This window comes from Eschscholzia californica, unplaced genomic scaffold (genome assembly GCF_041429995.1).
Source record: "Eschscholzia californica isolate CP2 unplaced genomic scaffold, dmEscCali1.0.p SCAF_1, whole genome shotgun sequence".
Taxonomy (NCBI): domain Eukaryota; kingdom Viridiplantae; phylum Streptophyta; class Magnoliopsida; order Ranunculales; family Papaveraceae; genus Eschscholzia; species Eschscholzia californica.
Genome location: NW_028238198.1, coordinates 76,842,719 through 76,868,669, shown reverse-complemented (window position 1 = coordinate 76,868,669; position 25,951 = coordinate 76,842,719). Strand labels below are relative to the sequence as shown.

General features: G+C 35.9%; 5 protein-coding genes across 5 annotated transcripts; 4 read left to right on the top strand and 1 right to left on the bottom strand.

Moving 5' to 3' along the window:
• Window positions 1-4,121: 4,121 nt before the first annotated feature.
• Window positions 4,122-6,279, top strand: LOC147569338 (uncharacterized). The gene is made up of 2 exons (XM_086671883.1): window positions 4,122-4,434; window positions 4,751-6,279. Exons 1-2 carry the CDS (start codon window positions 4,430-4,432, stop codon window positions 5,847-5,849), a joined length of 1,104 nt encoding a protein of 367 aa, XP_086528009.1. The 5' UTR covers window positions 4,122-4,429; the 3' UTR covers window positions 5,850-6,279.
• A 2,132-nt stretch (window positions 6,280-8,411) lies between these two features.
• On the top strand, window positions 8,412-10,404 carry LOC147569337 (uncharacterized). Its single transcript, XM_086671869.1, has 2 exons — window positions 8,412-8,739; window positions 9,052-10,404. The coding sequence occupies exons 1-2, from the start codon at window positions 8,714-8,716 to the stop codon at window positions 10,181-10,183; spliced, it is 1,158 nt and encodes a 385-aa protein (XP_086527995.1). The 5' UTR covers window positions 8,412-8,713; the 3' UTR covers window positions 10,184-10,404.
• A 5,721-nt stretch (window positions 10,405-16,125) lies between these two features.
• On the top strand, window positions 16,126-18,903 carry LOC147569336 (protein ULTRAPETALA 2-like). Its single transcript, XM_086671860.1, has 4 exons — window positions 16,126-16,437; window positions 16,526-16,763; window positions 17,687-17,993; window positions 18,473-18,903. The coding sequence occupies exons 2-4, from the start codon at window positions 16,529-16,531 to the stop codon at window positions 18,651-18,653; spliced, it is 723 nt and encodes a 240-aa protein (XP_086527986.1). The 5' UTR covers window positions 16,126-16,437; window positions 16,526-16,528; the 3' UTR covers window positions 18,654-18,903.
• Window positions 18,904-19,632: 729 nt separating this feature from the next.
• Window positions 19,633-22,812, top strand: LOC147569335 (UBX domain-containing protein). The gene is made up of 4 exons (XM_086655827.1): window positions 19,633-20,811; window positions 21,398-21,568; window positions 21,686-21,889; window positions 22,363-22,812. Exons 1-4 carry the CDS (start codon window positions 19,963-19,965, stop codon window positions 22,591-22,593), a joined length of 1,455 nt encoding a protein of 484 aa, XP_086511953.1. The 5' UTR covers window positions 19,633-19,962; the 3' UTR covers window positions 22,594-22,812.
• A 495-nt stretch (window positions 22,813-23,307) lies between these two features.
• Window positions 23,308-25,895, bottom strand: LOC147569334 (protein LEAD-SENSITIVE 1-like). Its single transcript, XM_086655828.1, has 3 exons — window positions 25,767-25,895; window positions 25,555-25,669; window positions 23,308-24,328 (listed from the first exon to the last, which is right to left on the bottom strand). The coding sequence occupies exons 2-3, from the start codon at window positions 25,646-25,648 to the stop codon at window positions 23,580-23,582; spliced, it is 843 nt and encodes a 280-aa protein (XP_086511954.1). The 5' UTR covers window positions 25,649-25,669; window positions 25,767-25,895; the 3' UTR covers window positions 23,308-23,579.
• Window positions 25,896-25,951: the final 56 nt, after the last annotated feature.

The following is a 25,951-nucleotide window of genomic DNA, read 5'->3' as shown; positions in this document are numbered from 1 at the left end:
ACATTTGGTTAACATAAGATGTTAGTGAACATAATGTGATTGTTTAAACACAACAACATTTGGATAACATAATATGTTTGTTAAAGGGTTATTTCCCAAATAGCCCCCAACTTTATGACCGGTTTCCTGCCTAGCCCCTACTTTAGTAAAAATACCCAGATGACCCCCTTTTTAAGATTCTTTTATAACACCGTTAACTAGTCATCAATTCTCTCTCCCCCATCTCATCACCTCTCTCTGCCACCTCATCTTCTCGCCACCTCATCGTCTTCTCCGGCAAAAATCGCCGGTCGGCCAATTTTCCGGCCGGCGACCTTCAAACTTAAAAAAAGAAATTAATATTTTTTCTCCCTCCTCTATCTCTCTCTTTCCAATATTGTTCACCTTTTACTAAGCAAATGTTCTAACTTTGCAACAAAGAAAATTGTTGTAACTTTTATTGCTCACTTTATAGTCTATGCTTTTCTAAAAAAAAATATATTTTAGTGATCTTATTGACTAAATTGGCAAATTTTTGACTGATTTACAGATTGTTACAGTGAATGTAGTTCTAAAATATGTAAAAACAAACCAAAACTATTTGAACAGGATTTCGTATTTATGTGTTTTAATTGATTTTAGTTTACTTTAGCGAATAATTAAATCAACCCTACATCAAAATCATTTATGAATGTAATTTGTTTTTTCGTAGTTGTGTAATTGTTGTACAATAATGAAAGTAAGATGAATTAATAGTTGCATTTAGTGAAAGGTACTTGAACTCTCGTTCCAATTGTAATGATTCTTTTCAAAAAATTCAGATGTCACGTGATCAATACTTGACGGAACTGAAAATTCGTCAATTACAATTCCAATGGTCTGGCCATTAGATTGTATATTTTTGTAAAACAATTTTATGTCCCATATTGTGGTAGAAATAGCTTAGGAAAGAAGATAGTATTGGTGAAAATAGATAGAGAAGTGCTTTCAATATGTGTTGTATTAATCAAAAGGTCCAAATTTCAACAAAAAAAGAAATCAAACGGGCCATCAAAAATTTAAAACCCTAATGATCAAGAAAATAAATTGACCCTTAACAGCTTTGAAACAAGAAGTGCCACATATTTTAGAGAGAGAAAGAAATAGAAACTCTTCTTCTAGTAAGTCTACATGTTCACTCTAACTAACAAGTTTTAGAGAGAGTGAATGAAATACTCCCTTTAAATTCTAATCCAACGGTTGAAGAAAACCCTAGTTAAATTGCGTGGGGGATTAACGGCTGATATGAACTGAAGCAAGCTGGTAGTGGGTGTTTCAAACCCACGCGATCAAGAAAATAAAACTGACCGTTAGAAGTTGAACTCCATAATGCTTGCTATTAGAAACTACAGATAGATATAAACAGAGAATAAATAGAAAGAAAGAGGAAAAATTAGAAACAACAAATCCTATAGAGAGAAGAAAGAAAGAGGAAAAATTAGAAGTTGTCCAAATAATGGGTGTTTCAACCTGAATTTGGATTGCTAGAGGTTCTCTATATATATATATATCTATCTATACAACCACAGTGAATGAGTAAATTCTACTCTATTCTTTTGCTTTGCTCTATCAACAAATCTTAAGCCAAAAGAAAACAAGTAGAAGAAGAAGTTTTTGAAGCATGGGTTCTGATTCGATTATGGGTTCGGATGCAATTAAGGGTTCTAATTCAATAGAGGATTCTGATCCAATTAAGGGTTCTATTTCAATAGAGGATTCTGATCCAATGAAGGATTCTGATCCTACTAAGGGGGGTTCTGATGATGATATAGTTGATGAATATGTTGCTATGATGCGTTTTTGTAAACAAGAAGAAGAGGCATGGTCAAAATATCCAAATATGGATATTGCGGAATTCGAATCAAGAAGAGAGGAAATCGAAAAAATTCCAATTCAGGGTTATGACTGCACCAGAAAAGGTGTTGAAGAGAGAAAAAGGTGTGTTGCTGCCCTACAGGAAGCTGTTGAGTTGGAATCACTTCGATATAGAAGAGGTGAAAAACCCAGACCTAGAAGTGATGTTGCCAACGACTATCGCGAAGCGTGGCTTAGTGGAAAAAACGAAACAACTACTCAAGGAAATAAAAGAACTAGGTCTAATGATGATGATTCCAACCGTATTGTCAAGATTCCTCAGAGAGCAAGAACGAAGCAGAAGAAGACCGTACATCCATCATCACCACCACCACCGCTGGTAGCAGAAGAAGCAGGTGAAGCACCAATAGCAGCACCACCACCACTAAGAATAAGAGTAAAATTAGCAGCACCACCTGTACAAGTAACACCACCACAACTACAAGTACAACCACAACGACCAGAGGTTCCTGCTATAGCAGCACCACCACTTCGAATAGCTGTACCACAACAACGAGAGGTGCCTGCAACAGCTGCACAACGACAACAGCAACAACGAGAGGTGCCTGCTATAGCAGCACGACGACAACCACAACCACAACAACAACAACGACCGCTCCCTCCTATCCTCCAAAAGTTAATCGCTGCTCAGAACGGGACAGAGATAATGTGGCTAACCGAAAAGAATCTTGTGGATACTGATACAAATCGAAATGAGGGAAGAATACTTTTGCCACCTTGTGAAGAAGCATTTAAAGGCTACTTAACCCCTACAGAAAAGGAAAAAATTAAGGTTACAAAGGATAACAAGGAAGGACTGAGTGTGAAGGTGGTTCGTTCTGATGGAGAAACATCTCAAGTCAAATTCAAATTGTGGCCAAGTGTGATGAAATATGTATTGGCTGGTCCAAACTATAATGACATGGTTCATAGAATGGGACTGGAAGGGAGAAGACATAAGGTTCATATCTGGTGCTTCAGATTACCTCCTGAGAAAGACTCCAAACTTTGCTTCGCAATCGAGAAATCAGAAATCGTACAATAGCTTTAATGTTTTGGTGTCTAACTTTGTGTCAATATTAGTTTCATACTTCTTTTCATTGTTGATCATATTCATGTAATTAATCTTTGATACTTAATCGAAGTTGTTTAGTTAATGGAATTCTTTAATTTAAACCAATCTGAATCAGATAAAATCTCAACTCAAAGTTCATGCTATTAACCCCTGAATCTCTGAATGCTTGGACTTCAGATTGAGTAGTTATTGTTGATCTATTTACTCTGTTTTAAGGTAAAGAAAGGTATTTTGAGTGAGAAAAGGAGGAGGATATTATGAGCTTTTAAGTAGACAATCAAAGTCATTTGTAGAGAAAGGGACTTACTTTTAAAGTGGTAGATGAATCAAACTCAAATTCTCTTTAAGTCAATCCTCAAAAGCATCCATTTGAAATTTAGCTCTATATAGTCACCACTATGGCCTAATTTTGAATATGAAAGTGAAGTTAAAGGGCTAATTCTTCTTACATAAGATGAATATATTTGTGTGTTACTGTTTATATACACCTTTATCTAACAAACCACACCTATAACCGACTTTCATTAGGACGGAAGAAATCGATGGAGGAACAAAAGACTTTTGGGAAATCTATTCTAAGGATTTTAAAATAAAAGTTCTTATTTCGTATCTTTCTCCCATCCTTCCAAAGAGAGAAGGAAAGAGCGTCGTTCGGTCGGTGGTTGCAGTTGTGGTGGTGGTGAAATAAAGAAGATGAAGATAGAAATAGAAAGGGGTACTTTTGCAGAAAGGTCACATTCTTTTTTTTACGTCGGAAGCACATGGGTCTATGTCATATACACGATATTAAATCATTCGATACATTTTAAAAATGTCCTTTGAACATTATTTTGTATCCGGCGGAATGAGACATGTGTCTGTACGAAAACTTTTATGCACAAATGTCAAATTTAAGAACAACAAGCAAGAAAATGTCAATCGCATTTCAATAAGTGAACAATTCTATTGTCCATACTCGATTTTAAGGGGCAAATTCAGGAGGCCTTTGTCGGCCTGATTTAGGGCGAAAAAACATTTAATCATAAGAAAGAAGAAAATATATATATATAGGAATATAAAGATGAGGGTATTTCCGTCATAAATCCAAAATCTGATATACATTTAATCAAACGATGGCAGAAAAATCATTCCAAATTGTTCCTCAAATAAACGGCTGATAGAGCCGAAGCAATCTGGCATTCAATGTTTCAAATCCATACGATCATGAAACTAGGGAAACCCTTAGCAGTTGGAAACTGTATATATATAGTGCGAGTGAAGTTCATATTAAAGTCTATCCATTCTTTTCTCTGCTCAATCAAGAACAATTAACCAAAGGCAAAGAAAAATCATCAATCAAATTTTCAATTCTGGGTTCTGATCAAATCCAAATATGGGGTATTTATCTTGATTCTTTTCTCTGCTCAGTCAAGAACAATAAACTAAAGAAAAGAAGAATCGTCATCAATCAATTTTTCAGTTCTGGGTTCTGATCATCTAAATATGGGGTATTTATCTTGATTCTTTTCTAGTTCGTTTTTTTTTTCTCTGATTTAGGTTTTCACTTTGGGTAATCAAGAATTACATGTTTCTTTTTTTACTTTTTGAGTGATTAATGAAATGCTCTTGTTTTTTATTTCCTTCATTTTGTTTTTTCAAAAAGATCAAACTTCAACAAGAAAAGATGAATCTTTGTTATAAGAAACCAAAGCTTTTCAATTTCATAGATTCAGAGAGGAAAGAAAGATTATCTTTTAAGGGTTTTGGTTACTTTGTTGTATATTTTGAATTAAACCCCTATTGAAATTGTTTTGTTTCTTACAGGGTTTCCAATGATGCAATTGAGGGTTCTAATTCAATAGAGGATTCTGATGCAATTAAGGGTTCTAATTCAATAGAGGATTCTGATCCAACTAAGGGGTCTGACTCAATAGCGGATTCTGATGCAATTAAGGGTTCTAATTCAATAGAGGATTCTGATCCAACTAAGGGTTCCAATTCAATAGCGGATACTGATCCAACTAAGGGTTCTAATTCAATAGCGGATTCTGATGCAATTAAGGATTCTGATCCAACTAAGGGTTCTGATCCTACTAAGGGGGGTTCTGATGATGATATAGTTGATGGATATCGTGCTATGATGCGTTTTCGTAAACAAGAAGAAAGTGCAAGGGAAAATTATGGAGATATGGATATTGAGCAATTCGAATTACTAAGAGATGAAATCGAAAAAATTCCAGTTCCGGGTCATGACTGCACCAAAAAAGGCATTGAAGAGAGAAAAAAGAGTGTTGCTGCCCTGCAAGAAGCTGTTGAGTTGGAGAGAAATAGATATAGAAGAGGTGAAAAACCCAGACCTAGAAGTGTTGTGGCCAACGGCTTTCTTGAAGCCTGGCGTAGTGGAAAAAACGGAACCACTACTCAAGGAAATACAAGTACTAGGTCTAATGAAGATAATGATAACTCCATTGGCATTGGGACCACTGAAAGAACTAGGTCTAATGAAGATAATGATAATTCCATTGGCACTGGAACCACTGAAAGAACTAGGTCTAATGAAGATACTGATAATTCCGTTAGCACTGGAACCACTGAAGGAACTAGGTCTAATGAAGATGCTGATTATTCCGTTAGCACTGGAACCACTGAAACAACTAGGTCTAATGAAGATACTGATTATTCCGTTAGCACTGGAACCACTGAAACAACTAGGTCTAATGAAGATAGTGATTATTCCGTTAGCACTGGAACCACTGAAAGAAATGAAAGTACGAATTCTAGCGATGATGATAATGATGACCCTGTCAAAAGAACAAGAGGAAGAGGAAGAGGACCTAGAGGTAGAGGTAGAGGAAGAGGAGGAGGAAGAGGAGGAGGAGGAGGAAGAGGAGGAGGAAGAGGAGGAGGAAGAGGAAGAAGATAAAGGATGACAGGGAAGGACTGAGTGCCATGGTGGTTGATTCAGAAGGATGAACATCTCATCTTCAATTTAAATTTTGGGCAATGTTTGAAGAAACTTCATTTCTGGTGCTTCAGATTACCTCCTGCTCCAAACTTCGCTTCGCCATCGAGAAATCAGAAATCACGTTCAATTTCAATAGCTCTATCTGAGAGCAGAGATCATCTAACTGTTTTGTTCATCAATTTGTGGGTAGGTTATAGTTTTATTCCTTAGTTACTACTATTGGTGTTCTTCAGAACTCAGAGTGATTTTAGTTTTTAGTTTTACTTACTAGGTAGGAACTACAAGTATCTTAGGTTTCAACCTGTATCTACATCATCTTAGCACTGAAATGAGCCACAATGTTCGTACTTTTTTTTCATTTATACAATGACCTTTTTCGTGTTTTCGTTAATGTTTTTTTTTCGATCTACCTAATGGAAAGCTTATCAGCCTAAGCGAATGAGATATTTGAAGTGAAACTGATGTAACACTTTGTTTGCATTGTCCTAGATCTAGATGCCACCATAGTCTGTCGGGTCTAGTTCCTAACAGAACAAGATTTTGTTTGGTGGCATGGGTTTGCCATACTACCAAAGCCCGTTCAGCCGTCCTCCACTAATCGTCTTAGGCTAAGATCATCCATAGAAATTAGCCAATAGTAACATATAAGATGTTACATCATAACCTAGGACTGGAAATTACTCATACTAAGCAATGTGGGAGGACTAATATGGTAAGTAATCACCAACCATGGAAATCAAGCTTGGGGAGTCAAAATAATCCTACAAATATGGTCTCTTGCTTCTTAGGTTTTGAGTGATACTTTGGGGTGCATGCTACACATATTGTTCTATCACATTCCGCCGATGATTCTATCTTATTGTCTTTAAGACAGCTTTACAGCATATAAATGCTTATTCCATTTGTTTGAATGATGATGTATCTTGGGGGTTGGGGTGGGGGATTAGACGGGCAGGATTACCCGCCTAATTGTTATTAATTTCTTAATTATCTCTTATCATTCTCCTATAGTTACTTCGAGAACACTGTTAACAATTTTTTGTATGATAAGCGGATTAAATGCCCTCTAGCCCCATCTTTTCCTCATCCGCACTGTTCCTCTAGAAGTCTAGAGCCCATGTTAATAATGTTTTTTAGTTTGATCGGCAGTCGGTGACTCCTCAAGAAGGTCTCTCCATCATGTAGCTTCATTTTTTACCAATAATCGACTGCTTGGTTTGATCCCTACAGATATGTTTAACTCTTAGGCTTACCCCTTTTTTTATGAAAACTCTTAGGCTACCTAACAAACAGCTGCTTCACTCGGTTCCAAATTCGCCGCACCCTCCAGCTCCATGGTATCTATTGATTGGGCTCAGTCAATAAGTCTTTTATATTCTTGAGTCCATCCCACCTCAAGGTCTTGAATTCCATTTGCTACCGCCCATTCTTAGTCTCATCTCGACCCTTTGTAATTCGCGGATGAAAATAGTTTGCTTCTCCACTAATGTCGTACCTGCATTTAATAACATTTCCGTGTCATCACGGATATTAGCTACATAACCTGCATTGTTTTCATCAAGGGTTCTGTCCGAGTTTAAAATGTACCTGCTTGGTCCAATCCAGCAACAAGATCTAAAGACGGCCTGAACAAAGGAAACATTCAGATGCCACCGGGCAGCAACTCATCTATTATTACTAGTCTCTATTATCGCTAGTATCCTCTTTATGGTTAGGAATGTGACGTTGTGAGACTTCTAAATAAAATATAGTATATCATTATTATTATCGTCTTTAAGCCTTATCATCACCATTACTAATCGCATTGAATTAAATCTAAAATTCATGTTGTCTGTGTCGTAAGCACTAAAGAAAAATCGAACACATTTTCTTATTCTTATTTTAAAAACACCAAAATGTAAGATATAGTTAAATGCGTCAAAATGTGTATCATGTTCGACAAAATTCGTGTCCAATGGACAAAAATTGCACTATAAGATATGAATATATGTTACACACAATGAAATTTATGTCAGGCACAATGTAGTTTATGCGTTAAACTGGACAACTTCGCCGAAAAATATGAAAACGCATAACATTTCGGCTACTCAATCTGATTTTCTGAACATGTCATTTACTTATTTTTTTATGGGTTATTTCCCTAATGGCCCCCAACTTTGTGACCAGCTTCCCGCCTGGCCCCCTACTTTACGAGAAATACTCATATGACCCCCTATTACCGTTAACTTTAACTTTCCGTCACTCTCTCTCTTCCATCTCTTTTTCTCTCTCTGCCATGTCATGCCACCTCATCTGTTAGGCCACCTCATCACCTTCTCCGGCAGAGGTCGCCGGCCGGCCAAATTTCCGGCCGGAGACCTTCAAACTAAAAAAAAAAAAAAAAAAATTGAAGAGGCTTTTGTCTGCCTGATTTAGGGTGAGAAAAACATTTGACCATAGACATAGATAAACAAGAAATATCAGAAGAAGAAAAAAAAAAGAGGATATATAGGAATATGAATATACGGTTATTCCCTAAATCCAATATCTGATAACACATTTAATCGGACGGTTATTCCAAATTGTTCGTCAAAGTGAACGGCTGATAGAACCGAAGGAATCTAGCATTGGGTGTTTCAAAATCCACACGATCATGAAACTAGAGAAACCCTTAGAAGTTGGAAACTACACTCTGAAGTTCTGAACACCACTCTATAAACTAACCAAGTTCTTTAGCAACAAAAAAAAAACCCTAGAGAGAGAAAGTGTATCCCTTTTTTTCTCTGGTCAATCAAGAACAACAAGCCAAGTGAGAAGAAGAATCATCAATCAATTTTTCAATCATGGGTTCTGATCATCCAAATATGTGGTATTTATCTTGATTCTTTTCTAGTTCTTTTTTTCATTTCTTGGATAAGTTTGATAATCATCTTCTTCTCTGATTTAGGTTTTCATTTTGTGTATATTTATTTTTTGATTTAGGTTTATTACTTCCTTCATTTTGTTTTCCATAAAGATTAAGATTCAACAAGAAAAAGTGAATCTCTGTTTAAGAAACCAAAGATTTTCAATTTCACAGATTCAGAGAGGAAACAAAGAATATCTTTTAAGGGTTTTGCTTGATTTGTTGTCTATTTTGAATTAAACCCTGATTGAAATTGTTTTGTTTTGTTTCTTACAGGGTTTCTTATGAACAAATCAGACTAACTGAGTTAAAATATGGAAATGATGCAATTGGGGATTCTGATCCAATTAAGGGTTCTCATGAAATTAAGGGTTCTGATGCAATTAAGGGTTCTAATTCAATAGAGGGTTCTGATCCAATGAAGGAATCTGATCCTAATAAGGGTTCTGATGATGATATAGTTGATGAATATGTTGCTATGATGCATTTCCGTGAACAAGAAAAAAGTGCATGGGAAAATTATGAAGATATGGATATTGAGGAATTCGAATTAAGAAGAGACGAAATCGAAAAAATTCCAGTGAAGGGTTATGACTTTACCAGAAAAGGTGTTGAACAAAGAAAAAGGTGTGTTTCTGCCCTACTTGAAGCTGTTGAGTTGGAGAAACTTAGATATAGAAGAGGTGAAAACCCCAGACCTAGATGTGATGTTGCCAACGACTATCGTGAAGCCTGGCTTAGGGCAAAATACGGAACTACTCAAGGAAATAAAAGAACTTGGTCTAATGACGATCATAATAACTGCATTGGCAACAAAACCATTGAAAGAAATAAAAGAACCAAGTCTAATGATGATGATGATAATGACGACCTTATTGTTGTGATTCCTCAAAGAACAAAAACGAAGAAGAAGAAGAAGAAGAAGACTATACATCCACTACCACTACGAATTACAGCACCACGACAACCACAACAACAACAACGACAGGTGCCTGTTGTAATCGAAGACTTAATCGCCAAATACAACGGCACGGACCTAATGTGGCTGACAGAGAAGAAACTTGAGGTTAGCGATACGAATCCAAACCAGGGGAGATTCTTCTTCCCACGTTGTGAAGTATGGGAAACCTACTTAACCAATAAAGAAAAGTGGAGAATTTATGGTCCAGGAGGGAACAGGGAAGGACTGAGTGCCATGGTGGTTGATTCAGAAGGAGGAACATCTCATCTTCAATTTAAATTTCGGCGATGTTTGAAGAACCATGTATTTACTACGAACTGGAATTTCTTGGTTTCTAAATTGGGACTGATAGAGAGAATCCATAAAGTTCATATCTGGTGCTTCAGATTACCTCCTCAAAGTGGCTCCAAACTTTGCTTCGCCATCGAGAAATCAGAAATCGTATAGAATTCCACTAGCTCTATCTGAGAGCAGAGATCATCTGACTGTTTTGTTCATATTATTTGTGGATAGGTTATAGTTTTATGCCTTAGTTACTTCTATTGGTGTGCTTCAGAGCTCAGAGTGATTTTAGTTCTTCATTTTACTTACTAGGTAGGAACTATAAGTATCTTAGGTTTCAACCTATATGTACACCATTTAGCACTGAAATGAACCACAATTTTGTTTTTGTTTTTTTCGTTTATACAGTGACCTTTTCTGTATTTTTGTTAATGTTTTTTTGTTTACCTACCAAACAGCGAACTGGTTCAGCCAAAGCGATACCTAAAGAGATCTAGACTCCACCATAGACTGTCGGGTCTAATTCCTCACTATACAAGAGTTTGTTTCGTGGCATGGGCTTGCCATACTACCCAATTGGCATGCTACCCAAACCCGCCCGGTCGTCCCCTCCTAATTGCCTTAGGCTAAGACCTCCATAGAACCAAGTTGGTAGTATGAACATTATTACCTAGGATCGGAAATTACTCTTTCTAAGCAATGTGGGACTAATATGGTCCGTAATGACCAAGCCCTGGAAATCAAGCTTGGTGAGTCAAAATAATCCTAGAAATATGCTCTTCGTCGAGATTAAACTGTGTTCATAAAACTAACATAGAAATTGTTTTTCAGAAGAAAAAAAAACATGGTTTGATGCGTAAGAAAAAAGTTAGTCGAAGGTCACCTATCTCTGTGTTAAACATTGTTCAAAACCTTAACTTGGCCTCAATTTCTTGATATTTTATGCTGTTATAAGGTAGTTTTTCGGTCAGTCAATTGCTTAAAAACATAAATCCCACGAGTCATGAACTGAGATAGCTAAAAGTGATTGTTTTCATTTCTTGAATAATGTAGAGAAAAAACCCACATTTCATTGAGATTCTTTCTCTTTTTACTGGCGAAGTCAGACATTCTTTATTTCTTTTCGTGTTCGCGATGTGTCACGTTAATATGGGTATATTTTGTTAGGGGTTTTATTGCTCAAGGTTGTATACATAAAGAGCCTTTCATATATATATATATATATATATATATATATGTGTGTGTGTATATATGATTTAGTTCATTTCACTCCTAATTGCAAATTCTAATATTTGGTTTAATGGTTCTTTATGTTTTTCAGTAAAACATGTGAGACTTCTGACAGGGAAACCAAAAGCCGCCGTATGTTCAGTCAGTTGCCCTAGATCCTTAAAATGCCGTGGTTATGATAGATGTTACTGCTTTGGGTGCAAAATGTGCCGATTCCCTGATTGCGACTGTTCAATCTGCCTTGCCTTCAAGAGGAGTAATCAAACTGTCTAGAACTACTCCTTCATATCTTCTCAACCATTAAACTATGTGTTTGCTTGTTACCTGGGTTCTTTTATGTTTTTGGTTTTCTGTTTTTGTTCTTAGTTAACTTGAACTTCCTATCTTGGCTTCATAGATTTGGTATTCACCAAAGATTGAATTTGCCATTTTATATCATCTTAACTTGAATAGTTAAACTTTGTTATTTGTGAGTGAATTTTGAAGGTTTCTTTAATGTAATTTTTATGCTCTTAGAATTATATAATGTTGCAGGGACATCTATGACCGCGACAAAACTAATATACAGATGAGACTCTGTCTAATTTGGGTTTCTTTTGAAAAGTTGTTTGGCCGTCCCATATGTTTGTTTTCAGGCGGGGCGTCACAAGTAAATTATTCATCTCAATTTTATTATCGGATGACTTACTCCTGCAATTAGCCGGTTATAGATTTATACGGTTCTTTCAGTTAGTTCGTTCTCAATTTTTGGGAAATATATCTTTAGGGTGTGTTTGGTTGGTAATTTTACTTTTTTTTAAGATGAAATTGGTAATTTTACTTAGAGAGGAGAAAAAAATGTTTAAGATTTTTTTGTGAGCCATGTATAAGATTGGCAGTTTGGGGAAATAAGTATTTTATTTACATTACCAAAAAAAAATTCTTTGCTTAAATAGTTTCAAATAGATTGAGAAATCTACTGAAATCAGAGCTATATATAAATGGTCACTTGATTAGAATCCTTGCCTACAGAGAAACCTGAAGTACAATTCAAAGATATCTTGCTTCATAAGGATAGAGAAAACTTCTCAGAAAGAGGAAAGGGTATATGGGGCTCCTTGAGGAAGACCCTTATCACTACGAAAAAAATACCGGAGCGATTTCGTTGATAAGAATAGAAAACGACCATCTGAAATCATGTTAAATATCCATCTATACCATCTCCAACCGAATCGATCTCGAACTTTTCGTTGAGTCTTTCAGCTCAGACTTGGTCAGCGACTAAATTTACTAAGTGTTCGATCGCGGTCTCGTCGGATTGTGGTGGAACATGACTATCGAGTGAATACTGAGGGGTAACCGTGGAATCTTTTGATTTCGCCTTTAAGAAAACACAAAGGCTTTTTTTGAAGCTTTGAATTTTTTTTTTCCACTTGGGTTGTGTTTGATAAGTGTTTTTCCCGCGAAAAGTGGAAAAATTTACTCAAAAAGTTGTATTTTCCAAGCGTTTGGTAGCAAATACAAGGAAAAAAATTTTGGACTCACGTGACCTATTTTTCTCAATTTTCTCCATAATAGAGGGAATTTGTGACCCTACTACTACCAGAGTAAAATTTTCTCTCTCCGTAAAAGCCAAATATAATTCTCTTTCTCTATCTTACTTTGGTCTTTCTCTGAGTACTTACTCTTTCTATCTCTCTCTCTCTCTACCCTTTTGTCCCTCTCTCTATCACATGGGTAGATTATCAACAAAAGGTAGAGAGAGAAAAAAATGTGAAAAAGCTTCATCTTCAAATTTTTGAACTTCAATCTTCACCTACATAACTCCATCTCTACTTCTCTCTGTAAAAAACAAAAATTGCATCACACCCATGGTTCAAAAGAACCCTTACTTATTTAGCTTAGTTTGGATTTAGAAGCAAGGTTAGAGAGAGAGAGAGAGAGAGAGAAATATGTTGTAGACTTCATGATATGAGGAAGAAGATAAAGGTACTGATGCTTACAAAAATGTGGATATCATGGAGGAAGTTGGTGAATCCTTTAATTGTGAAAAATATATTTCAACAAAAACAATTGTGAAAAATATATTATACCTCATCCCATTCCATTAATTTCTTCAAACAAAATGAAGGGATTATTGCCTATGGAGATTTCCATGTTAAACTGACTAATAGGGGAGGAGTTTCTACACAGTAAATATTTCACAAAACAATCTACCCATGGATTTCACTCAATTTCCTACTAAACTATAACTTTTTTACTAGATCAAGAGTAGAAAATAAAAGTCAAATTGTTATTAAAGAAAAATGAGTCTTTGATCATGCTTGTAGGTTTATAACAATTTGGATTGGAAACTAGCACTTCTGTATATCCATTTTGAGATTGAAAAATACGTTTTCTTAGAAAACCAAACAATGAAAAATAGAAAAGTTGAAAAAACTAATTATGTTTTTCTTAGCAAAACAAACACCGGGAAAATGTGAAAATATTCATAGAGTAAATGTTTCTCAGGGTAAATATTACTCGGAGTAAATATTTCTCTGATTTTTTTCCTTTCTCCAAATAGTTATCAAACACAACCTTGGTTCTTCAGGTGTAGTTTGAGATGATTCTGGTTCCGAAATGGTGGTCATGGGTCAGACTGTTAGTCGGCGTTTACGTTCTTGCAGGTATGTGAGTCATGTTCTATCGAGCGATATAAGTCATGGTCGGAGAATGACTTAAAAGCTGCTAGATACAAGATGGTTTGCATGGCCGCTTCTGATACAACCTTGATGGTTACAATTAGGAGTATAAGTTTCAAATTACTTTTATCAAATTTTAAATTCTTCTGTTCTGATTATATTTTTTTTTTTCAGTTAACTGATGATATATAAATAATACAATGTTTACAGTTGTCTTAAAATAAATACGGAGAAGGTCCCCTGAGTTTTAAAGAGAGTGTCGGAATAGACAAAATGCCAATGGAAAATTTCTTCCTCTTCTTGGCTATATATAGGCTGGCAAAATGGGTTAGTTTTTTAATCTATTATATAAAACAGAAGGGAAAACGATGACTGGGACAAACATCCTTATTTAATTATGCATATTGTCTAAAAGCCCTTCTCAAAATTTAAAATATAGTCCTTCGTAGAAATAAAGTTACCTATTTAAAAAACAATAATCCTTTCCTTCTTAAAAATAAAATAACTAATCTAAGAAAAAAAGAAACAAAATAAATTTCAAGGGTTAAAGAAAGAAATTAAAATCTCTCTCTCTCTCTCAATAAAATAATAACTAATTTAAGAGAAAAGAAACAAAAAAATAATACCAAAAAATAATAACTAACAAAAATCTCTCTCTCTCAGTAAAATATAAAATAAATTTTGTAACATTTGATTGATACAAGTGTCTGTGCCCTAGGGCACGGGATATACCCTAGTCTATATAATAAAACAGAAGGGAAAACGATGACTGGGACAAACATCTTTTATTCTATGGGGTCCCTAACTAAACCAATATGGAGCAACTTCATACTCGACCGGGACATACTCGAACTTTGCTAAGAAAAAACTTTATTTATCTACCCTTCACCCTTGGGGTCCCTACCTAAACCAATTAATTAACTTCACATTTTGATTGTAAAAAATCATAACTAGTCCAAATAGTGATATAATTACTCATAAATATCTTTCATATACATGCATCATGTGATTCAACTCTCTTAATTTTTTTGAGTACTAGCAAAGAATTCTGATAATTTGTAATTAGAGACGTCTCAAAACCATATCGAGTCATGTATAAGTAAGTTCTAATCTTGTTTTTGCTAAAACAATATTTACAGACTTTCATCATGCTTATGTATATACTAGATTGATGCATGTACCCTCGGTATGAAAAACAAACGATTACTGTAAGAAGTTTTTTTTTTTATATGGACTTCGTTACTGACAACTGACTATGATATCAATTCATTTCAACAAAAAAGAAACTATGATATCAATAACATTTTTCGGTCATTGTTTTCTTGTCCAATTCATGCTAAAAGTTGTATGATAGTCACACTTTTTCTTGTGCATAAGTTAGGATGGTTACAGGTTGTATGCACATAGGAAAAGTAGTTTAAGCTTTTTGAATCTAGGACCACAGTGTATATATACATACGTTTTAATGGGATTGTTAGTATGCGAATAGCTGTGTGTTACTTGACGCACTTATAGTTTAGTTAGTGTTCATGAATCTCATCTACATTAATGAAAAAAATGTCTCTAAAATACAAGTTTTAATTCCGCTGTAGAATCGAAATTCTTTACGGAAGTAATCTTTCTTCAATTATTATAGAATAAAAGACCTTGTCACGCCAGATAAAGTCTCCCGACAATCTTATCAAATCCTAAAGATTATGACATAAAAATTGAAAAAATAAATCTAACAGCTCACTCTTTGAAGCATGTATATTAAAGGCGCACGTCGAAAACGCAAACCATTGGATTGAATACTCTCGAGTTCGCCCAAAATTCATTAGATCCAAACCTAACAAATGAAAGTCTCTCGACAATCTTATCACGCCAGGTAAAGTCTCTCCACAATCTTATCATATCATGAAGATTATGACATAAAAATGGAGAAAATAAATCTAACATCTCACGCTTTGAAGCACGTATATTAAAGACGCGCGTTAAAAAACGCAAACCATCGGATTGAATATCCTCGAGTTAGCCCAAAATTCATTAGATCCAAACCTAACAAATGAAAGTCAATTGATAGGTATATATAGGCCAATTCCATCCTATGTTACCCTAATTTTGAAAAAAAAAAATCTCAATCAGAACTTAAGAAAAATAAAGATGTTGTTAGATATCATACCCCTAGGATTAGGGTTGTTATGTTATTAAAACATGAATGGAAAATGAGAGGAAGTAGGTCAATGAGAAGACACAAGTAGAAACATAGAAACACAAAGAAAAGTCCCTATATAAACTCTTCTCCTTTACATAAGGAAGACTTAACCTTGGTTTCTTCTCCCTTCCCTCCTCATGTCCATGCAGCTAGTTCATTAACCTTTCTCTCTCTGTCTCTCTCTCTTCCTCCTCTCCTTATCTATTGTACTACTCTCTACAGAGGATCGCTTCGCTAGAAGATCGCTTCGATTCGCTCAAGAGTCGCCTCCAACGTATCGATATTCTCTTGATTGTAGCAATCTTTGTATAGATTTCTTACCCTTTAATCAGGTATTGAACTTACTAATGCTTTCCCATTTATGAATTTTTCATTTGAGTTTTCTAGCTATATCATTTTCATCTAACCCTTTCTGATCAGATCATGGGTAGAAAGAGAAAGATGACAGAAATTGTCCCCAGAGATGTTATTACTCCAGGAGTGCTCTTTAGTGAAGATGAGCTGAAGGATATGTATCATGTGAAGATTGAAAAAGATTATCTTGAGGTGATGTGTGGCTGTACAAGTACAAAATTTGGAGATTCTTGTGGTAAACTTAGGGTTAATCGCGAGGGTGATCTCTGGATAAGCTGTAATTGTACAATTGGTTGCAAGGAAGGTCAGTTCTTTCACTTAGATCTTTATCTGAGTAATGGGTCTTCATCATCTTCTTATAGATATTTCCATTTTACCTTCAAAGTTTGAGCATATATGACTGTGTGTCTAGTTTTTAGCTTCATATTTTGTCATTCTGTTTTGGGTTTCAGAGGCTTCTCAAGAACAAAAAGGTTTTATTTTTCTTGGCATGTGAGCTGATATCTTCTTAAACTAAAGTTTTAATTGTTCTTATATTCAAGTTGGATATATAGTTCAAATTAGGGTTTTCATCATCTTTAGTTTATGATTAGTTGATAAAAAAAAAAGATTTATAATCAAAGTCTATATGCATGATTCTTGTTTGATCCAAGGATAGGATATTTTGTTTCCTGTTTTAAAGTAGAAGTACATTTATAATCAAAGTAAACAACTTTGTAAGTTGATAGAAGTAATCTAAACACTATTTCTTGTGGTGGGTAATATCTCTAAGATAGTTGTTTTAATGAGACCTTGGCTCACTTTTCTCTTAACAATTCATGGTTGAGATGTGTTTTTTTGCTTGCTTAGTATTTGATTATGATAATTTATAACATTGGCTTAGGTAGTGTTTGTTTTTCTAAATGTCGATATCTGAATTAACTTTGGAAGTTAAATACAAATTTTGATATTCTTGTACCTACTCTTTGTTAGATCTCAAAACTAGTTTTTTTAAATGTTTCAGTCGTGTACTATGTCAGGATTTGATAGGAAAAGTTGCTTTAAGATATGATGTTAAAAAGACAAAATTATACATTGACTTTGTTCAGAAAATCATATGCACCATTTCATATAAAATATGTACAACGTATATTAATATGAATGATATTTCAGATAGAATTTAGATGTTTAGTAACAAACAAGCCTACCTTAATCGTGTTTTTTTTAATTCATGCATGTGTTGAGCAGATAAGATTAAACCAGCAGAATTCGAGAAACACGCTGAAAAAGAACAAAACAAAAATTGGAAAAAGAATATTTGGGTAACGGTTAAGAGCAATAAAGTTCCGCTTGAGAGGACATCACTCCTAAAGTATTACAAGCAAGCCCATCCCTCGAAAAGATTCGTGCGAGTTACCCATCGAGACGAGTTTCTTACTTGTCCAGAGTGTAACAAGTTGTGTAGGTTTCACTGTAGAAATGAGAAAGAATGTCGATTCTATCATGATGCACGTCTTTACAAGAAGTGGAAATGTGCTGATGTTCCATATGACAAGTAAGTTTCTCACTTTGTGCTAATATTTTTCTTTTAAATGATTTGTGCTAGTATTGCTTCAATTAAAACCTTAACTTGGCCTCAATTTCTTGATATTTTATGCTGTTATAAGATAGTTTTTCGGTCAGTCAATTGCTTAAAAACATAAATCCCACAAGTCATGAACTGAGATAGCTAAAAGTGATTGTTTTCATTTCTTGAATAATGTAGAGAAAAACCCACATTTCATTGAGATTCTTTCTCTTTTTACTGGCGAAGTCAGACATTCTTTATTTCTTTTCGTGTTCGCGATGTGTCACGTTAATATGGGTATATTTTGTTAGGGGTTTTATTGCTCAAGGTTGTATACATAAAGAGCCTTTCATATATATGTGCGTGCGTGCGTGCGTGCGTGCGCGCGCGTGTGTGTGTGATTTAGTTCATTTCACTCCTAATTGCAAATTCTAATATTTGGTTTAATGGTTCTTTATGTTTTTCAGTAAAACATGTGAGACTTCTGACAGGGAAACCAAAAGCCGCCGTATGTTCAGTCGTTGCCCTAAATCCTCAAAATGCCGTGGTTGCGATAGATGTTACTGCTTTGGGTGCAAAATGTGTCGATTCCCTGATTGCGACTGTTCAAATTGCCTTGACTTCAAGAGGAGTAATCAAACTGTCTAGAACTACTCCTTTATATCTTCTCAACCATTAAACTATGTGTTTGCTTGTTACTTGGGTTCTCTTCGTATAGATCGTTCTCCTTCATTTAGACAGTTTCTTGCTACTCTTTTATGTTTTTGGTTTTCTGTTCTGTTCTTGGTTAACTTGAACTTCCTGTCTTGGATTCATGGATTTGGTATTCACCAAAGTTTAAATGTGAACTTGAATTGCAGTTTCATATTATCATAAGTTGAATACTTGAATTTTGTTATTTTGTTAGATTCATGACCACCAAAATGACAACTTTTTTGGTTAAACATAGAATGGCTTGTGTATTAAACGAAGACGAATGCAGAATATATCATGATGCTCGTCTTTATAACAAGTGGAAATGCGCCGCTCCAGAGCAAATCATTTCTTTCAAATATGATTTTGTTTTGAATGGCCGTCTCTTTCGTCTGAATTGTTTACTGTTTTGTTTTTAGAAAATTTGAATGATATACACTTCACATCATATGGGCCTATTACCTAGAGGCCAATTGGTGTTCCATCTATCTTGGGCCTATTAGCTAAAGCCCAGTTGGTGTTCCATCTCTCTAAAATATCTAAAGGTTGTGTGTACGGGTCCTATAGATCCAGTTTATCCAAATATATATTCGGCCTCCCGCTTGGGCAAGACTAAGCCTCACTTAACCTCTAATACCTGAATCCAACCCTCTAATACCATTCCGAGGACGGCTCTTCGTCGAGGATGGGAGAATTGTGATAGTCTCACGTCGTTCACGAGAGTGTTCAGAACTTTAGCTATAAATATACGCTAACACTTAGTAAGTGGCGAGGCCTTTGGGGGGGGGGGGGGGGGGTCATACATAAGTGCATGTATAGGTACCCAAAAAAACTAGTGAGGCTCTCCTTGACTCACCGCATTCCGGATAGGTCTCGGACTGTCTCAGTCCGTGGGGCGCGAATAAGGAAGTAGGTCGGGAGTAATTTTGGTGGCGTCTATAGACGGTCCAAAATGGTAGTTTCGATAATTGATACTTAAGACGGTGGTATTTCCGGTAACTGAAAAAAAACTACTTATCTCCTATTGGCTCGTGACATAATTGATAAACAATAATCAGAAGAATGCAGTCAGTCTTTGAATTGAAGAAGAGAGAGAAACTAGAAAGATAGAGAGATCATAGGAATTTGATACTACTAGGGATAAAGAGAGATAAAAGCGAGTTGTTGTTAATCGGAGATTGGAAACTGCGAAATAGGAAAAACCCTAATATTTGATCCTCTTCCTTTCTCAAAGGAACCTTTGTATTTCTAAATTTGCCCTAAAATGGGAGATTCAACCGACAAAGTAGCCATTTTTCAAGCAATTACAGGTCTTAATGATTCCGATTTGTGTACAGAAATTCTTGCTGCTCATGGATGGGATGTTGAACTTGCTGTATCTGCTTTCACCGACTCTAATTTCGTCGATTCATCAAACCCTAATAACATTTCCTCATCCCAAAGAAACGAACAACAACAATTTAACTCCGATTCTTGGCAAGGGGTTGAACGATCTGACCTGATGAGTCGGAGAGACTCCGATTCAGAGCCCTTGCTTCCTGCTACTGCTGTCGGTGGTGGTGCTGGTGGTGGTGCTCCTCCTGGTATAGCTTGGAAACTCATAACTTTACCCATTTCAATCATTTCTGGTAGTCTAGGGTTAATTTCTGGTGCGATTGGAATTGGTATATGGGTTGCTGGTGGTGTATTTTCTCACTCTATAAATTTACTTGGATGGGGTTCATCTCGTAACAATGTTACTGGAGATTCTCTCTCTCCTGCTGCTTCAGAAGCTTTGAATTTCGTAACGAATTTCAATAGGGATTTTGGTAATGTTCGCCCTAATTTCGTTAGTGAAGGGTTTATGGATGCCTTACAACGATCTCGTCAACAATTTAAGCTTTTGTTTGTGTATTTGCACTCTCCTGATCATCCTGATACACAATTTTTTTGTGAGAGAAGTTTGTGTTCTGAGGTTCTTTCAGCATTTATTAATGAGAATTTCGTATCGTGGGGTGGGAGTATTAGGGCAAGTGAAGGGTTTAAGATGAGTAATAGTTTGAAGGCTTCAAGGTTCCCTTTTTGTGCTGTTGTTATGGCTGCTACAAATCAAAGGATTGCATTGCTTCAGCAGGTATACATTTTAGAGTTTTATTAACAATTTTGAAACACCTAGGGAAAATAGATGATCTTCTTTCACTTTCATTTTAGAACTCTGTTGCATTTTCTGGTAGAATTTGGTAGCGAAACTTCATTAAGCTTTTTACAGTTTGATATGGTTAGATGGATCTTACTAGCTAAAATAATATTCAAATACCCTTGTTTTTGTTTTTAAATAAATCATGTTCCCAAATCCCAGCTACCATGAAATCTTAAACGATACCTACACTTCGGCATAGAACCACCACTCGCAACTCCATTTAGGGTAAGTTATCACAACCCTTACTTTAACAGCTACTTTGCAAGTTAATGAGAGATGATTTGCTTTTCAAATCGGGTATATAGCTGTTTGCATGGTTTCATGTATATGAAAGGTTTACGGTTTATGCCGCCAATTTGATTTTAGAGTGAAATAAATATTAACTTCTATGACATTTTTGTTTTCTTTAATTAGAAGTATCCAGTACTCTTTTTACTCATTTGCCTGTTGGGATATTACCTGAATGTGAAGTGGAAGCTATATTCATATACTTCGCTATTATCTGTCTTGTCTTCTGCAGATTGAGGGACCAAAATCTCCTGAGGAAATGCTCTCTATCCTTCAGAGAGTAGTAGAAGAGAGTTCTACAGTCCTTGTAACAGCCCGGGTTGATGCTGAAGAAAGGAGGAATAACATTCGATTGAGAGAGGAGCAAGATGCAGCTTACCGAGCAGCACTAGAGGCTGATCAAGTAGGTTTTGCTTTCTTAGCTATGGATTTTATTTTCGATTGCATATGCTTTCGAAATTAGGAGGGTGTAGGTTTTGCTCCTTAATTTCTATATGTTATTGTCTTGTCTTGAAATTAGGCTAGAGAACGCCAGAGGAAGGAAGAGCAAGAAAGATTGGAAAGGGAAGCTGCTGAAGCTGAGAGGAAGCTCAAGGAAGAAGAAGAGGCTCGAGAAAGAGCCGCTCGGGAAGCTGCTGAGAAAGAAGCTGCATTAGCTAGAAGACGACAGGAGAAAGCAATGTCTCTTGGAACCGAGCCTGAAAAAGGGCCTAATGTTACTCAGGTAATGCATTCAGATAACTACCAAAATTTCTAGCCGTAAATTCCACTGTCATATTTTTCTTGAGTGCTTTATCCTACCAGTCGGTCCGTGCTAATCCCCATTATTTAGTCAAACATATGAAGAGGAGAGAAAAAAACAAAAAGAAAAAGGAAGAGAAAATGGTAGTTGAAATAAATTAAAGTACTTGTTAAGATGGTTGAACTCTTCGAGGTACTTATTCTACCTAGATGGCTTGAGCAGTTTTAAGAAATTGTTGCGAGATTTCCTAGTTCTTTGCTAAGAACCCTTGTGACTGCTCGTGCTAAGTTGTGTTTTTGGAATAAATTGTAAGAATGAAGGATCTCTTTAACTGCTGGAATCTGCTTAAAAAATATAAGTATATATATATAGTCTTCCTGTACAAGCCGTATCTGTTCTTGTTTCCCCACCTAAGTTTAAAGCTAATGTATGTACGCATTATGTTATCTGGTCAGGTACTTGTACGATTTCCAACAGGAGAGCGCAAGGAGAGGAGATTCAACAGTGCAGCTACCATCCAGACACTTTACGATTATGTGGATTCATTGGACTGCTTGAATGCTGAAAAGTACAGTCTGGTTTCAAACTTCCCTCGAGTAGTCTATGGACAAGACAAACTCGCTTTGTCTTTGAAAGAGGTTGGACTTCATCCTCAGGCGAGCCTTTTCGTGGAGGTGGATTCATAAATTGAAACTCGTGCTTTATAGTCTCTGTGGCTATGCAAGAGATTTGGTAATGGATTGCAAGATGTGGGTGTTGAAATGCAAAAATTATATAAACTAGTTCTTGTTTTTTTAGTACAACTTCATAAAAGGTGCTTCTTTTGTATGAAAAGATTTTCTGCTACTTGGAAAATACATTTTGCTTTCGAGCAGGTTGAATATAAACGAAGCATTGATATCAAATGTTGCATATTACATGAATGTCATGTTCAGTGAAAATCCATTAAGCTGAGAAAAGGATGATTTTTTCGGGGATTTTTTTTCGCCCATCTCTTGCAACTCAAATATCTACTCATATCAAAATATTCCTGTAATCCACATCACCAATACTAAGATTAACTTCAACTAGCCCAATGGTTGTGCAGATCTGAGTGTTGGAGTTTTGATCTAACATGTAGGTACTATGATATGTTCAAACAATTAGGGTTCTTTTCTATGGCCAATTTCAGGTTCTTTATGATGGCCTATGGATAATTATCAAACATTGCATATGGTTTCATGTCAGCATCTTCGTGATGTATCCCTTGTCATAGATGTAACAAAGTAATAATCTTTGAAATAGCGAATCAACTTCAAGGCAACACCAATTTGGAAGGGCAAAATTCCATCAAGGAAAGAACTGATTTAGAACAACCAGCAATTGAGATCCGGTCTATTCTACTAAATGCAAGGAGAGAATGTGTATAAATGCTAACCTAACCAAGAACATTTACAAACTGGAGCCATTACATGAAATGAAGCACATAGTTCAGTTCCCCCGAGACAGATTCAAAATCCAAAGCTTCCGAGCTAACATTTCAATTATTTGTCAGTGTTGTCCACAATTGTAGAAATCAATCAATAAACGACAGAACTCAGACCAAATAATCCAATTTCGAAGGTGATCTTTCATTTATGTTTCTTGCTTGGGCTAGCTTTAGTTATTGTCTTACATTATATATGAATTCATGTCACCTAGAACTAGAAGAGCTCTCTTCCGCTTCTGACGTCAAGTCTATTATGTTATTTGGCGCCTGTACATTAGAACTATCCTCCTCGACAAGTTCTTCACTAGGTTGACCTGCCCAACCAAGATTCACAGCCATATCTTCGACCGGCACCTTGATAACATCAGTTCGAACACCTATATCAGTGGCATACCTGCTCAAACAATACATTCCAGCCGTTACAGTAGCAACCCCAACTGTGCCTGGAACAAAAAATTTCAAAGGCGAAGAGAGAAGAGCCGATAAAGGAGCACCGATAAGAGAAGAAGCTTGCCCACTGCTTCCCCCACCCGACCTATCAAGAATCAGAAGACCTGTTTTGCAGTAAAGAGCAAAATCCTCACAGTTGTTGTCAAAAACGTTGTAATTTCCAAAGCCTTTGTGAAGAAGATACATTGCCCTGTGGATTACTGTTTCTGGTGGATCTGATGTTGCAGTTGTGCAGGTTCCTCCTCGGACTTTGCTAAGAAAAAACGATGGAGCAACTTCATATTCGAAACGGTATAAGTACCCATTTTTGAGGAAACAATCCAAGCAAGTAAGGATAACGCCACTGTTGGGTTGTCTGAATCCACAGTCTGGGAAGATTGGACAGGTTGATGGAGTTTTCGAGCTTGAACTTGAATCTGAACTAGTAAGAGAGGTCTGGATACTTGAGTCTGAATCTTGCTCGCGTGTAAAGTGAACAACTTTGCTTCCACCAACATATATGCCTGCATTTTTCATATTCAAGCTCTGAAAATTTGGACTTCTATGTATAAAAACACACAGTTTAAGTAAGAAGCATTTAGATATCGTGAAATCATAATATGATAAGTAGGATTTTGGGCCCATAAAAGAATCTAAAAGTGGCAATGAATAAGTGTAAAATTTGCAGAAAATAGCCATTACGCCCATGACTCCGTCATGACACATTAAGGTAATTTGTAGAAGATGTTTAAGTTTGGACTAGAGTCGTGTTAGCATCAAAAGAGAACAAGTTGCAGAATCAAGAACAAATCATTTACATTTAACTAACAATATACAAAATTCAAGCATGGTTATGGAGGCAAGTGAAAGAAAGAATGTCATTGTTCTATTCGTCCGAAGTCATCAAGACTAAATTGTCTTCTAAAAACAAACAAAAGATACCCAGACCTCTAAGTGCCTGGTATCCTCTTATGATTTGATTCTGAAAACGAAAACGATAAATAGGACTAGTATTAGAACTTATGAGTTGTTTCTCAGAAGCGTCTTCAATATGTAAAGTAGAACTATCAAAATCACTTGGAATGGCCTAAGATTAGGGTGAACAAAATCAAGGGTTGCAAACCTATGTTATGTAAAATGGAGGAGTTACACCTCAAGAACCAATTAGTTTAGGAATCAAAGTTAGTGAAATTGAGTAAATGGGCATGAGTTATAACTCAAGAACCAAATAACTTAGGAATCAAAGTTAGTCAAATAGAGTAATGGGCACGCTCGAATTTCGATTCTATTAGGCATGAACAACTAATCCCATTACACTCTATTTGATTGATTGGTAGCTTGTATGTCAGTCTTTCCACTAGTGAGACTAAGACTAGGGGTTCAAACTTTTATCAGTGTACTGTGAAATTTTCCTCCATTACCAAAACATTTCAAGGAAATTATCATTAAACACATTTAGGCAAACCCCAGAAAGAGAGATGAACTAGAAATAGTACTATTATTTTAATGAAAAACCCCCCAATTAATGCAAAAGAAAATAACCCAATTACTCAAAAAGGAACTAAATTCATAAATCAAGCACCAAAAGGTGAGAAGAAGAAAACCCAGAAGTAAAAAAAAAGTAAATTGGAAAATACCCACATTGAATGATTAGGAATGTTTAGAAGAAGAATGAACATTGATTGAGAGAAGAGAAACAGAAAGAGAAGATAACAAGCAATGAAGAATCAAGAAAAGAGAATAAACAAACCGTGATGAGAGTAGGTATAGAGAGTTCTCCAACTGTAGATATGATCTCCGGGTTTGATCTCGCTTTTTTCAATTCTGTTAGAGAACAATCCCATTTCTCCTCTCTCTCTCTGTCTCTCTCTCTTCTCCACAAACAAACACTATTCTTAGCAAAAAAAAGAGTAGTATAATCTAGTCTAGAGAAAGAGAGAAAGAAGAGGTAGACCAACCTACCTGTCAATTAATCTGTTTCGAAATCGATGATTGGGATTGAGGACTGACTGGGTATATTTCCTGACTTTTTATATCTAGAGCGAGAAACTAGAGAGAGAGAGAGAGAGAGAGAGAGAGAGAGAGAGAGAGGGAGGGAGGGGAAAATAGAGAAAAATGAATGAATGAGTCGTCAAGAAGCTAAGAAT

Coding starts and splice junctions, on each gene's coding strand:
- LOC147569337 (XM_086671869.1), top strand. CDS start 8,714: ATGGGTTCTGATCATCCAAATATGTG. Junction 8,740..9,051: donor TCTGATCATCCAAATATGTG/GTATTTATCTTG, acceptor TGTTTCTTACAG/GGTTTCTTATGAACAAATCA.
- LOC147569336 (XM_086671860.1), top strand. CDS start 16,529: ATGGGTAGAAAGAGAAAGATGACAGAAATTGTCCCCAGAGATGTTATT. Junction 16,764..17,686: donor TACAATTGGTTGCAAGGAAG/GTCAGTTCTTTC, acceptor TGTGTTGAGCAG/ATAAGATTAAACCAGCAGAA. Junction 17,994..18,472: donor GCTGATGTTCCATATGACAA/GTAAGTTTCTCA, acceptor TATGTTTTTCAG/TAAAACATGTGAGACTTCTG.
- LOC147569335 (XM_086655827.1), top strand. CDS start 19,963: ATGGGAGATTCAACCGACAAAGTAGCCATTTTTCAAGCAATTACAGGT. Junction 20,812..21,397: donor GGATTGCATTGCTTCAGCAG/GTATACATTTTA, acceptor TGTCTTCTGCAG/ATTGAGGGACCAAAATCTCC. Junction 21,569..21,685: donor CAGCACTAGAGGCTGATCAA/GTAGGTTTTGCT, acceptor TCTTGAAATTAG/GCTAGAGAACGCCAGAGGAA.
- LOC147569334 (XM_086655828.1), bottom strand. CDS start 25,648: ATGGGATTGTTCTCTAACAGAATTGAAAAAAGCGAGATCAAACCCGGA. Junction 24,329..25,554: donor CTATACCTACTCTCATCACG/GTTTGTTTATTC, acceptor TGAAAAATGCAG/GCATATATGTTGGTGGAAGC.